This window comes from Trachinotus anak, unplaced genomic scaffold (assembly GCF_046630095.1).
Source record: "Trachinotus anak isolate AG129_WGS33_773 ecotype Australia unplaced genomic scaffold, CSIRO_AGI_Tana_v1 ptg000031l, whole genome shotgun sequence".
NCBI classification, from domain to species: Eukaryota; Metazoa; Chordata; class Actinopteri; order Carangiformes; family Carangidae; genus Trachinotus; species Trachinotus anak.
In genome coordinates this window covers 458,958-472,924 of record NW_027273882.1, presented here as the reverse complement: position 1 = coordinate 472,924, position 13,967 = coordinate 458,958, and the positions used below count along the sequence as shown (strand labels likewise).

The following is a 13,967-nucleotide window of genomic DNA, read 5'->3' as shown; positions in this document are numbered from 1 at the left end:
ATATTTAAATAAGTGTTCACGATATCAGATAATAGGACAACACAGTAACACAATCTTCTGCAGAGAGTGTCGAATTATGTAACGATTGCTTTAAAATCAGTTTATGGATGTGTCTTTCAGAGTTGATTGAAGACTTGATTAATGTCTTTTGCTGCAACGGACAACTGACAACATAGTTCATAGTGTCTCCAGACATCTTTACTGCAGAAATGAACCAGGAAGAAGACCTGTCAAACAGCCCAGACCTGTAGGTGTCACAGATGGTGACCTCAAAAAGACGTCAGAAAGAGGCTAACTGTCAGACAAAATGATTTTGAACGCTTCCCAGGAGAGAATCTGACTATGTGACTTACAGACAAGATGCACATGTGGGTTTTCCCCATATTACCATATTTCTTGTTTCACTTATAAAAGCCTTTGAAAGATTTTGCTATATTTAGGGTTTTGCTATATTTAGGGTAGTACAGTATGTCTTGTTTCCCGTAAGTACCCCTCAGGTCCAGTCTATACTGCAGACTATGAATAACAAACCAACTGTAACAACTACAACGACCCTCATAATAAAGTTTTGGAAGTCAGAGACACCAGCGGCTGTGGAGAATTATGGAAAATATAAAATACACAGCTTGACATAAGTTCAATAGGTGAATGCATTCTTGCTGGCAGCAAAGTGACAGAATATTGAAATCCACTTCCCTCAGCAGAAGCAATGTCTACAGTCATGATGCTGAGAGTAATGACGAGGAACATAGAAATATCATTATCTGTTGCCGGTGGTGCTGGATCGTCATCTGCAACTCGTGTGGTGGATTCTTCAGCACAAAGACAGTTATCACTGATCACACAAACATTGAATAAAGATTACAGATTTTCCCCAAGAGTCATTAAGCTCAATACCTGCGTAGAAATCAGTTGATGTTGTTTTCCCACCAACACTGCAATTCTGGTTTTTACCTCACATACTGTATCCAGTGTGTGCAAGTTACAGCTTTTGACAATGCTGAATTGGTCTTTTATTCTAATAAAGGTGTTTTGGGATATTCATTGTAACAGCATTAGTCAAAGTGTCAATCTAGCAGCCGTAATGATCATCATCTGCATCTATTATCATTTCATGGCACCCATAGTTCATTTTTACTATTGTTTACACTTTAATCCAGCAGTGCCTCAAGCACTGTTCCCTCACTGCCTATACTTTCACTTTGTTATTGCCGTGTTTCACAGCCTTTTTGGCTTGCAAGGACTTAAAATGAAGCAAAGTCTGTAAGTGACCTCTCACATATACATAGTTATAAGTAACTGAACATGATTTCTTGCTCCCTTGTTCATCTGGTGACCCCTCAGATTTTTTTGGATGTTAATTTCACCAGTTTAATCCATGCAAAAGATTACGCTGCAATGTAGTTTACAGTATCAACTGTGCTCTGCATCTGTAATGAATGCTTGTCTGTACCACTCTGGGTTTCCAATTACAATAAATGGCAGCTGACAAAAGTGAAACACAGAAAGTGTGGATAAAGCAATATGCTAATCTCCTATGTGATGCACACCTGAAGTGATCGAAACTCATTTACTACTATTAACAAATAATCAGAGAGTAATGGGCTTATCTGTTCATGTTAGTCTGCAGTTAACCTTTACACAGCCTGCTGTAAAGTAAGAACTGTGTGTCTGTACAGAAACCAACCTCCTCAACTCCTCACTGATGTCCGGTTATTACCTTTCTTAAAAGGTTTCTTTGGCTTGACTGCCATGAAACCATCTAAACTTTAAATCCAGTTGGAAAATAAATGGTTCATATAACATAAAATTTTTTTTTTTTTACAAGTACAAGTCAGGTTAGCTTTGAGAGAAAACTGCTTGAGCACCTTTAAGACCCCTGCAGAGGAATGATTTTTTACATCTCTGGCTCTATAGGACAGAAGATCATTCAACCAGAGATGATAACACAGGACAGGAAATCCATAGAAAGGAAAGGACTGGGTAGGTAAAGAAGGTTTTCTCAATGTTTTTGGTACATTTCACCACTGAAGAAAAGATGTTGTTGATGATTTCCATTTAATTTTTAGAGTCATTTTAGCCAGGGTGAGCTGCAGTCAATGTGGAATCCTGCACATTGCCTGATAATTGTAGACATATGGTGATAAATAAATGCAGAGAACATGAATTTAAAAACCTTGTCCCGAACGAGTGAGTAATACTACTCACTGTATGCCCTGTGACAAATGAGAAGCATATTTCTTCTGATTCACTGAGTTTTATTTCATGTCCACATGAGTTACCCCCCAGGAGTCACCCAGCATGCTAACACAACTGTCCATAACAAAAATTAACCTGGTATATCGGTGCTTTCCACCGTGCTCTGAGAGAGATGTGTCTCTTTATAAGCATTAATGATATTGCATAATTCTACGCAACTATTTATATTACTTTTATGTTTCTTCATGCAGACTGTGCAACATCAGTCAACTTAGAGATCTATTATATCATTTTCAAACAGTGTTGTTGTCATTCTAGACTTTTCTATTTGCCGAACTCTCAGACAAATCAATACAGGACATTACTTTGAAAAACATTAACATTATGGCCTCCTACATGCATCATTGCTGTTTTCTCAAGCAGAAAATGGGCTTTCAAACCTCTGAGCAAGGTTCAGATAATTCCCTTTAGATTTCCCGGTTTTAGCAAGGCTGTATATTTCACAAGCTATTCCCTTGTAAAAAAAAATCATGGCCACGATACTTCTCTGTCATATTGCAGGAGGAAAACAGTGTAGGAAGGCAGGGTCAGTGATGGAGTGCTCTGCCCTGGGAGGCACGGAGTGACTTGCAGTCATAAAGGGAGCGACACTTGGTGAAATGGCAGAGATCTCATTTTGCTGCCCCATTTTCACAAGTGTCATTATCATATACCTCTATGTCCTGAAGACTGGAAGCATCTGTGTCGTCTCCTGCACTGCTCTCACTGTTCCTAAAGGCGATACCTCCAATGAAGGGATACACGCTCTCTGTGAACAAGTCTCTGATGTTATAATATGGGAGTTCTGGGTCTTGTCTTTCAGGCTTAGTGATACATTGTCCCTCCATGGCTTTATTTCTTTGATAGTACTTTGAAAACTTATTAAAGATGATGGTGATGGGCAGAGCCACCACTAACAGGCCACAGATGATACACAAGGTGGCCACTATCTTCCCTGCCAATGTCACCGGGCAGGTGTCACCATAACCGACTGTGGTCATGGTGATTGTCGCCCACCACCAGCCTGAAGGGATAGTCCCCAAATCTGTATCCTCTTCCTCTTTCTCCGCAAAGTAGATGAGGGCAGAAAAGATGGAGATACCAACCGAGAGGAAGAGAAGAAGAAGACCCACCTCGTGGTAGCTGTGGCGGACGGTGGCCCCCAGTGCTCGCAATCCGATGGAGTGACGAGCCAGTTTGAGGATTCGGAGAACCCTCATGAGGCGCAGAACCTGCACCACTTTCCCCACGTTCTCTATGTCCTCGTTCTCTTCTGCGCTCTCCTCGTCGGCTGTCTCCAGAGCTAAAGTGGCATAAAATGGCAAAATGGAAGCAACATCAATGATGTTTAAGGGGTTTCCGAGGAACTTCCTGCGGGAGGGTGCAACAATCAGCCTGATGATGAACTCGGCGGAGAAACAGGCGATGCAGATCTCCTCCAGGATGGCGAGGACAGGGTCCTCGATGGGCCTGTCATTGTCATCCACACGCTGGAACTCAGGCATGCTGTGGACACACATGGCAACAATAGAGGTTAAGACCACGCTGAGGGAGGCCACGGCGATAACTTTTGAGGCTCTGGAGTGACCTGGATCCTCCAGCCTGAGCCAAACATAGCTCCTCACTTCTCCACACCAGGCACCTTTGAATTTGGCCAGGTCTTTATCAAGAGCAGAGAGCTCCTCAAAGGAAGAGTCAAAGCTCGGCTCCTGCTGGTCGTCACTCTTGATGTCCCAGTCTCTGTCCTCGATGTACTCCTTCCTCTCGTGGTACCAGTTGCTGCAGCAGGGGCTCAGGTGGAGCTCCTGGATGCCCCAGTACTCGATCTCTTGGCTGAAGGAGAAAACGCACAGCTCTTCCATCATGTGGATACGTCCAGTGTGGTAGAAATTGAGCACGCAGAGGAAAACCCGGGGATTCCTGTCAAAGTAGTACTCCTTCTCAGCCGGGCTGTAGTCATCACACAGTTCCAGGATTGCCGCCTCGCTTCGGCAGCGGAGGAGACGAGCCAGACGTGTGTGAGGGAAGCGGAGCAGCGTGTCTGGGTCCACTTCATATCGTACCCCCCCAACGTTGAGGTGGATCTGGTCCTCCTCATTCCCACGCTGGTGGAGGATTTGCCCATACCCCATGGTCCTGATGATACGTGCAGAGACATTACAACAAAAAATTAAGTCTGTCAATTGTAGTCTAACAGTTTATTGATTTTTTTATGACAAGAAAATTATCCACACATATATACAGTCAGGATTGTAAGAGATACATTTATGTGGACGGATGTCTATCAAGACATATTTACCAGCACAGTTTGTAGAACACATTAGTCCTCTGAAGGGAAAAAAATCAATACAGCACACACAGGAAATGGCTTATGCTGGAGTGAGTGAAGAGGCGTGAGGTACTGTCACTTCTTGGAGGGCTCAAGAACAGGATTATCACCAGAAGAATCAAATTACAAAGCGGACTAGACTAACTAGAGGAAATGAGAGGCAACAAGTTGAAACTCAACCCGCACATCTTTCCAAGGACTGTTTTCCAGTATGTGTAAATTTCTGTATTGTTCTGTGGGCATTTCCCAATCTCTCCTGGATAAACCAATGTGCTAGTTTGCATGCAGACTGTGCTGACTTTTGTATAAAACCTAGACATAACATTTTTTTTCACCAAACCCTATTTGCAAATAAGTCTGTTACTTTTAAGTCTGTTACTAAAGCTGAATGAAAAATATAAAACTGCAGCGTACCTGCACTTGGAGCCTTTCTTTCCATTAAAATAACTTTTATCCGGTTGTTTTAGTTTTCACATTTGTGCCGCAAAGAGCAGGTCAGTGGAGGGAGTGCGGCGCTGCATCTTCACGGACAGGACAAGAAGGCAGGACAGCAGCGCGGCAGCAGTTTGTTCCCTTTTACAGGGAACAGGGAGGGGCAAGAGAGGAGGAGAGAAGAGGAGAGGAGCGAGGGGAGGGAGGGAGACTGCATACATGTAGGAACACCCTCCTGTAATATTACACAGTGGTTTGATGGTATTTGCATAAGAGTACAACATTCCTAGAGGAAGCTTTAGTTCAGTTGTGATATTTAACCTCAGAGACTTCCCTCTGTAAGGGTTGCATCTACTGTCACTTGAATGCATGTTTAATGTTTAATCAAAAAAATGCACTTGGCTTGTATTTAAGTAAAACAACGGCATAAGGCAGCTGACCACAGCTTGCCTGCACACTGGAGGGAGTAACGAAAGTAAAAATCACACACTGACATTTCAATCCTCTGTGAAAAAGCACTGCTTGCAGGCTTACTGCCAAACTAGGCAGTAACACTGTCTTTGGCAGCAAAAGCCAAATACAACATACCTTTATTGTAGCAGCAGATGAAAAAGCTGTTGATAGTGCAGCTACCACAACAAGGTTTTAAAACCAAACGGGTTGACAATTTGTAATCTATGAGACAATTTGACAAGTTCGAGCATCTAACCTCTGTGTCCTAGTCGAGAGCTCCTTCGATCTTTTTATTACCTCAATAAAAAAACATCCTCAGTATCTCCCAGATGTGCTGCTTTTGGCCTAAAACTAATTCTTCTTCCCCAAAAGCACCAAACCCTGGTAGTGGTGTGAACTATTTTCTGTGCTACTATTAAAATTAATGTGGCATTTTAACATTTTTGTCTCTCATTGTGGGAAATATACCTTTCAGATCATAATTTATTTGTGGTGAAGGTGGCTGGAAGTTGGAAGGACGATTTTCTTGCTTTCTTTATTATACTTTTTTTGGTTTGCACCTCATTATTTGATGAATGTTCCAATACTACTTATATGTTTGCACTTGATAGAGGTTTGTGACACAGAAGCAGAGCATTGTGCTGGATATTTAAGGACATGTTTAACTTATTTTATCTGTATTTATTTTTTTATTCCTCCTACCAATAGTTTATTATTAGTAGTACATATTTGCCCAAGTGTAATTAAAGAAGCTGTGGATGATCAAAAAAACAAAGTTATGATAAAATGTACTTTTTAAAAAACTGAGATCAGAAAGGATAAATGCAATCTAGCTCCCTTGTGGTGAATGATGAGATTCGGTTCAGACCAGATCACAAGACACTCAATTATCCCATCAGGCTGTAACAGGATCCACCTGTGTGTGGCTGTATTTGTTCAGCAGGAAACTCCCTCAAGGCTTGTAGAGTTTGTTCCCAACGCAAACTTCAATAAAAGCGACAAGAACAGGGCCCCAAAGGTTACCGGTTTGCCACCTCTAGTGCAATGGGTTATTTAGTTGGATTGGGGTTTGTAGTTTTGTTCTTATCCAAGTTTTACAAATTCACAGTTTCAGATTTGATTTCTTTGAAAGTGATTCCCTCTCTTTCAGGTGGATTACTCTCCTGATAGCAGTTGTAAACATAGAGGCCCAAAAGAAGCCTTCTATAAGTAAGTTTTTGTCCTTTTTTTATTATTATTTTTTTTTAAACACTCAGTTGCTACAGTCCAATTTTTAATTCTAACTTGTTTTTTAATATAAATCTTAATCCCAGATATCGGCTCAAAATGTCTTGGGAACATCATGCGTGTAGATGTTGGTCCACTTGGAGGGAATCTTCTTGAAGTTGCTGTTGTCATAAGTAAGTTGACATTTCTGAAATTTTATTTATTTATTTATTTTTTTGGTCAAAGTAGCTCACTTTTTCTCTGACTACCTTCTTTTTTTTCTCCTCAGATAACTCTGCCATCCTTCTTACACCAAGTTTAATGTCTCAGTGTGGCTTTAGCATGAAGACAGACCAGCTGGGGAACACAGTGATTTATGCCTCCCTTCAAAACTGCTTTGCTCAAAATGTGGTAACAAGACTGGAGAATTTATTTTTGTGAAGCAGAACCTAATGTATCCTAATGTGGTCTTGAGCTTCCCTTCTGTGTGCTTGTAGGAAGATAAAGCATTCACAACGACACTGAATCTTCGACTGCATGGGAACCGGATGGTTGAAGATGAGCTGTACCAGGTGGCTGAAACCTGCCACTACCCTGCCTGGGCCTCCAGGGAAATTGTCTGTGACCGTAACTATATGGAGGCAAGTGAATTCTGTAGGACTCTTGGGGGTCATGTTCCAGTCTATATGATGAGTGGCTTTATGTTCCATATAAGCATCAAGGCTGGTACATTTGAAGTCACTGTAGAGGGAAGAGGGAGAGATGGATTATCACTTAGAGTGGCCTCCTTTTATAGGTGTCTGTGAAAAGGGCAGCTCCAGATGATTATGCCTTACCTGAGCATCCTGTCGCAGGGGCTAATTCAAAGTTTGGTGATCCTCGACGATCTGCAGAGGTTAGATGAGCTAATTTTTATTTATTTATTTATTTACCTCCGGAAAAGTGACGTTTCTTCATATTTGCCTCACAGAAAAAGCCCATGGATGCTGGATTCAGAATCACAACACTTGTGTTCTTCACTCCTGAGGAGAAGATTATGAAGGTGACTGAGGCCCAGAGAAGTGGTTATGGGATAGCAAACACACCTTCAAGGCTGGTCCTGCGAAGCCCGAAGAATGCTCCTGAAACATACACCCAGATTGTGAGTCGAGTGCAGTTCACTAAATTTCAAACAAACCTGATTTAATATCTCATCCCTCCAGACCGGCTCTGGTTAAATTACTTGCAGCCTATTGGCTTTAGATCACATAATGTGACCCAACAGCCTTTTTAATGAATTACTTTGTCTCAAATCCAGTTGGCACAGCTAAATGCATTAGTAGGCTTTTTTTAATTTACATTCTGCATTGTTAAATTACCAGCACGCTTAGCAATTAGTTTCTTTGTTCCAGCATTACGAATGCATATCCTACCATTAAAGTGTTAAATGGACTAAACAAAGCATTTACACATAATGTTCTGTAACCTCACCCTCCAGGTAGCAGGGGTGCCTATGACAGTGCTCAAAACCTCTACCATCTTTGAAAAGAAGTGGCTGGCAACTCAAATCGATGCAGCAGCTGCCTGTCCAATACTGGAGGGTAAAGAAAATATTTGGAGTACATGTGGGGCCATGGCCATCACTCAGGACTGTGTACTGTCATTTTTATTTTTTACATTTATTTTTTTTTTGGGGGGGGGAGACTTCAAATGGGAAGTTATAGCAACCTGGAGGGAGTTTAGTCAACAATTATACTAAAGATGGGCGTTTGATTAGTGTTAGTTGACCAAACAGTTAATATTTTTGGAAACCACCCACATTAACTGAATAAATAAACTGACAAATGAGTCAAATGTTTGGTAAAAATTTTTTTTTTTTTGAGGAGAGTGGACTTGAACTCATGACTTCCAGTGTTTTCTGAAATTCTGGTTATGGTCCTCACTGAAGCTCCTAAAATCTGCCACTATCCTGGTTTTTCCTTTCTACTTGATGTGTATGCCTTCTGTACAGGAAGTGCTTCCTTCACTCCAAACACAATCACCTGGTACCTGCCCCGGCACATCGACCCGCTGATTTCCTCGGGACAGTTCAAACTGTTGGAGGTGCACATGGGGGTAGACGGCCACAGACTGGACGCTGCTGAGATGGCAGCCAGACGATACTCCTTGTTCATCAATGACATGCATATCGTCATCGAAATTCCTGTTGGGGCTGTCGGTGGTTCTTTTAAGGTCAGTGGCCCTAACACTTACTCTGAGAACAATATTTTTATATGTTTTTTTTTATTGTATCATGTGAATTCTGGCTGGACAGTTATACTATAAAGTTGTATAAGCTGGATTCAGAGAGCTGAGCGTACATCTTCAAAAGTACGACAACAATGTACAACAATGAAGGCCCTTTCAAAGGTTTTCAAATTTTCAATGTGCACATTTATTTAATATTAAAAAAAAAAAAAAATCTATTTCTCCTGTCTTGCATATTGACAAACATTTATTGGTCTGTATTCACTTTTTAAAATCACAGTTCTGGTCTGTATTTTTATTCAGAAGAGGAGGAAGAATCAGTTATCTGTGCAACAAAAGTTCTTTGGCTTCTTTGATGAACAAGATTCAGGGCAAGGCTAAATTTTTGTTTAATGTGCTTAATGTCATTAAATTTTTTTTGCAGAGTCATGTTCAGGATGATCAGTACCTCAGCTCATACACGATTGAGCCTATGCTTGAATTGCTCTGGGCTGAAGACGCCACTCACGAGGACACGAGATACAAAGTCCTCCTGCCCATCACCACACCATTACTGTCTCGACCTCCACAAGTTATTGACAGTGAGTCTTGTAATTATGGTGCTCTGTGATTTTTATTAAATATTACAACCTACCATCATGCTTTTATTTTTTTCCCCCTCAGACACTGTCCCGGAGGAGCGGATATTTAAGGTGCTGCTTGGGCCTTTTGGCTTAGATGTGGCACTAATGAACATTACCTTCCCCTCTGAGGTTTTGTCCGTAGCAGACTGCAGTGCCAGAGGCTTTAACGTCCTTGAGCACATGTCCCCTAACAGCAGCTCAAAAGTCTTCACACTTGAAGTGCCCTTCGCAGACCCTGTTGTACTACAAATGGTATGCTTTAACTTCATCTTGGGAATTGGTAATAGTGTGTGGGGGAGGGGGGGGGTTTAAATTTTGGTTACTCATCTTTCTCTCCATTCCCCAACAGAGAGAGATGGCAATTACAGTGTACTCTCTTCACCTGACCTTTGGCTTGCTGGTCCTGCCAGAGTTTGCTCCATTATCTTACACAGCTTATCTGGAAGCTAGACTAGTGGACATAGGTCTGTACTATATCATGGATGTATTCAAAACAAATATAATATGAAGAGAAAATATTATATGGATAGAAGTGGTCTTAATTACCATTCTGACTCTATAAGAACTGTGAACCAAAGCTACATTTCAATGCAGTTTCTTTTAAAATTTGCTTTTGTAGTTCCTCCCTCTGTCTCTGGTGGATGTGATTATCAAAACTTCTATGTGCTCGTGAAATATGGGACCGAGGGCTTCAACTTTCAGACCATGGTGGGTAAACAAATGTTGACCCCAGGTCTGGCTCACCAATACGGTTTCATGGAGAACGGCACACACTTGAGTTTGGCAATGCCGTTTTCAGCTCCTGATGTTGTGTTTGAGGTAAGATCAGAATCAAGGTTTTCTTACAGTGAAACTGTGTGTAGGGATTTACCTTTGTGACATTGCTGTTGACATGATTATGCTCCACATGTTTGACTTTTTATTAATTTGTGCTTTGGTTTCTGACAACTGTTCAGGCTGTTGAGTCATCGTCCATCAGAAGCAGACTCGATGTGGTTCTGAGGAATCCAGAAACCAACAAAAATATCAAAGAATTCTCTTTAGCTTGCAATTTCCCCTCAACACTGACTGGTTTGTTTCAGAGATAATTACTTTTCTTCCCTGGGAAAACATAATGCACACTAATTGGTGATCCTCTACCTTTTCAGAGTGTTTTCCCAATGGAACCATCACAGCTCTGGCTGTGAAGCTGGAGTTGGTTCCCAGGCTGAACCCCAGTCAGCTCACCCTCAGAGACCCCAGTTGTGGTCCCTCCTACAGCGACGACCGCTATGCTTACTTCGTCTTCACTGGGAACTCCTGTGGGACCACCAGGAAGGTATGGCATTCTACTGAATAAATATATATTCCTTTTTTTTCCCTCAGATTAAAAGCTACTAAATTAAGTTTTCTGTCCACTTTTTTTTTCTTAGTTTTTTCCCAATGTGATGCTGTATGAAAATGAAATCTCACTGCCAGATGAACTTGAAAAGACAGCGGATCCAAACTCAGATGAGCCTGAGTATGAGTAAGTGTCTTAAACCTTAAACATGGTGCTGAAACAATTAATTCATTTTCATAAGATTAATCAGCAACAGTTTTGATAATTAATGTAATAAAATAATCAAAATGGGTAGTTGCAGCCCTATAATAGCATATTAATGTCCACCTAAGAGCTCTGTGAACTCACTCTACATCTCAAATTGCTTTTACATTAGTGGAAGCTACACATGCAACACATAATTAGAAGTGGGACATTAAAGGAGTAATTTCTTTTTAAAAAGTAATTGCCACTTTTGGAGTAAAACAGTTAAAACATGAATTATTCTCTGGTACAGTCACAGATGTAAGGCCAAATGTTTTATTGTGAAATGGAGATTTTTAGATCAATTCTGCCACTCTTGACAGTATTTTTAAGTGTATCGCATGGCATGTGTTTACTCAGGTTAAAGATTTCCTGCTACTATGACATCAACACGACTCACGCTGTAGCCTTCCACACCCGACCTCGAAGGAGTGAACCATACGCTGAAAATGCAAGAGGCGAGCTGCAAGTTGCAATGAGACTTTCCTTGGGTAAGGGAAGTTGCGAAAGTTTCCCAACATTAAGAATCTTTTCCCTCCAAGTTTAAAATGCTTAGTGAGGCCATAATACTCATGTTTGTGATGTCAGTATGTAGCAACTTAGGAAGCTCCATGGATGCAAGAGAATTGGATCAGATTTTAACCGAGCTGCAACTGGGATGTTTCTAAATGAGTAAACTGACAGTGTCAATCTCTCAAACTCTTCATTAAAGAAGAGTCTTGAAACCTAATCATCTGATGGCTAACTTGGCAAATGGGACATTGAAGAATTTACTTTTGGGTTGAATTGACTCACTTTTTTTTTGGTAGTACACACCTAGGTGGTGTGTGTGCACACAACTCTTGTTCCCTCAGTCTCGATCCCTCATAATTCAGGTCAACATATGCTGTCCCTCCTCACCTAGACGACTCCTACAGCGCGTTTCACCGAGTTGAGGACTATCCTATCGTGAAGTACCTACAACAGCCGCTGTATTTTGAGGTTGAGCTGATGAGGTCTGCCAATCCCAAAATATCGCTGGAGCTGGAGAACTGCTGGGCGACGCTGAATGACGACAGGACTTCCAAACCCAGATGGAACCTCATCATTGATGGGTAATTGAAACTGGGCACTGGCATTCTCCCTTTATAATGTGGCATTTGTTGGTTACAGGGAGGGGAAAATTATGGTCAAAGTATAACTAAAAGCAGGGTGTGGTTTTTATTCAACTTAATAAAAATGGACAATTGAGCACTTTGTTTTAAACTCCTTTTCTGTTTCAGCTGTGCAAACCCAGTGGACCCGTACCTGGTGGTGTTCCATCCTGTTTGGGTTGATGCCAGAGTTCAGTATCCTTCTCACTTCAAACGCTTTGAGGTCCAGATGTTTGCCTTTGCTGAAGATCAAGATAACTTGAGTCGCCAGGTAATTTCAACTTTAAGAATATTCACGGTTTACATGGAAAAAAGAGATTAAAGATGGAAATGTCAATCACAATAGCTTTGAATCTGTCTATACCTTGCAGCTCTCTGTCCATTGTGATGTGGTGATCTGTGATGCCAGAAATCCACTGGGTGGAGTTTGTAATGGGCAGTGTTCACACCAGGAAAACAGGATAAAAGGTAGGACATGTCACGCACTGATAATCATACAGTTAAGCCTTGTAAGCACTACATAGCACAAAGACTGCCTATGTCTGGTTGTGGTTTTATTTAAATGTGTCACATCTGTCAGTGTTATCTGATTTGGGGAAGTGAGCATCTTTGAAAATGACTGATTTGTTTCTCTTCATAGGTCAAAGACGTGCTGTTTCAGATGGACACAGTTTCAAACATGTGTCATCAGGACCCATACTTATAAACTAACAATCCTAATAAAAATGATTTTTTTTTATAAGAGTTCGCACTTGCTGTTGTCTCCTTGGAAATATAACCCTAGGCCATGTTTAATTTGGAGAGCTGATTTTCATAATGGTATCTCAATACAGTGCTAGTGGGCTGAATTGTGTTTGCTATTATGATTTTTCTATGGTAAAAGACCCAAGTTTTAATGAAATGTCTCATTGGAACTGTTTTGAGTGGAAGAGGTTAATTCCAGTCATACATACTAGATCTTTAAAAGAAGCCAATGGCTACAGTAAGTTGCCTACTCTTGAGATTCAAGAGTAATATGTATGAGTGCAAATTATGACAATTGAGGGGGTTTTTGAGGTTTAAAAATGCCAATACACTCTTTATTGTACTTAAAACCAAAGGTAACAATACTGCTTTGCAATTAGAGCAGAAAGCAGATGATGTGCAACAGAGGGCCACAGGTCAGACTCAAACACGGACCTGGACTGCTGCAGTTAAACATAAGCATTTAAGACCATGTGAGCCACCACAACACCATGTTAAATGGTCACTTGTGTATAAAAGGCAACCATGTGTATTTTCTCACAGCACACAGAGCTTGCCAGTCTACTCCTTATTGATAATCCACTTGTAGGCTAAAACTAATTTGGTTTTACTTGACATTACACTAGTCACAGGATACAGGAAGGGGGGGGGGGGGGGGGTCACCATACTAAAGCTGTCAATAGAAAGTAACATTTCCCTCTGAGATGGAGCTGAAGTATAAACTAGCATAAAATGGAAATACCCAAAGTACAAGTACATCTAAATTTCACTTAATTCCTCTCCATCACTGATAGAATTACTTAGCCTTCAGTACACATTTTTATATTGTTCAATTACCCAACCAGGTAAAACTCCTGAAAAGAAAGGGGCTGCCTATTAAGCTATAAAAGCCAATTTCAAAGAGGAAAACGACTAAACCGCCACTGTCACACAAAAGACTATTAAACTCTATTGATGGCAAAACATCCCCAAAGCCACTAATATTCCAGTGTTTACAGAAATTATTTACTATGACATTT

At 41.0% G+C, this 13,967-nt stretch overlaps 2 protein-coding genes across 4 annotated transcripts; one reads left to right on the top strand and one right to left on the bottom strand.

The window, feature by feature from the left end:
• Positions 1-2,237: 2,237 nt before the first annotated feature.
• kcns3b (potassium voltage-gated channel, delayed-rectifier, subfamily S, member 3b) lies at positions 2,238-5,166 on the bottom strand. Its single transcript, XM_071467978.1, has 2 exons — positions 4,982-5,166; positions 2,238-4,374 (listed from the first exon to the last, which is right to left on the bottom strand). The coding sequence occupies exon 2, from the start codon at positions 4,368-4,370 to the stop codon at positions 2,871-2,873; it is 1,500 nt and encodes a 499-aa protein (XP_071324079.1). The 5' UTR covers positions 4,371-4,374; positions 4,982-5,166; the 3' UTR covers positions 2,238-2,870.
• Positions 5,167-6,363: 1,197 nt separating this feature from the next.
• Positions 6,364-12,945, top strand: LOC139612417 (uncharacterized). Of its 3 annotated transcripts, none has more exons than XR_011686535.1 (21): positions 6,364-6,519; positions 6,603-6,661; positions 6,766-6,852; positions 6,948-7,069; positions 7,156-7,299; positions 7,455-7,553; positions 7,629-7,799; positions 8,136-8,238; positions 8,649-8,869; positions 9,309-9,465; positions 9,548-9,759; positions 9,857-9,971; positions 10,127-10,326; positions 10,464-10,578; positions 10,656-10,825; positions 10,920-11,014; positions 11,432-11,562; positions 11,976-12,165; positions 12,334-12,475; positions 12,551-12,672; positions 12,845-12,945. XR_011686535.1 is itself a non-coding variant. In XM_071467977.1 (21 exons), exons 1-21 carry the CDS (start codon positions 6,497-6,499, stop codon positions 12,913-12,915), a joined length of 2,721 nt encoding a protein of 906 aa, XP_071324078.1. In that variant the 5' UTR covers positions 6,364-6,496; the 3' UTR covers positions 12,916-12,945. The 3 variants fall into 3 exon arrangements, 2 of the variants coding, with proteins under 2 accessions (XP_071324078.1, XP_071324077.1); XM_071467977.1 differs by having other exon boundaries at positions 6,948-7,066; positions 12,576-12,672; XM_071467976.1 differs by having other exon boundaries at positions 12,576-12,672.
• Positions 12,946-13,967: the final 1,022 nt, after the last annotated feature.

Bases quoted from the DNA above. Each gene is read 5' to 3' on its own strand.
- LOC139612417 (XM_071467976.1), top strand. From the start codon at position 6,497: ATGGGTTATTTAGTTGGATTGGG. The intron at 6,520-6,602 runs GTTTGTAGTTTT...CCTCTCTTTCAG, and splicing joins GGTTATTTAGTTGGATTGGG to GTGGATTACTCTCCTGATAG. The intron at 10,579-10,655 runs GTTTGTTTCAGA...CTACCTTTTCAG, and splicing joins TTTCCCCTCAACACTGACTG to AGTGTTTTCCCAATGGAACC.
- kcns3b (XM_071467978.1), bottom strand. From the start codon at position 4,370: ATGGGGTATGGGCAAATCCTCCACCAGCGTGGGAATGAGGAGGACCAG.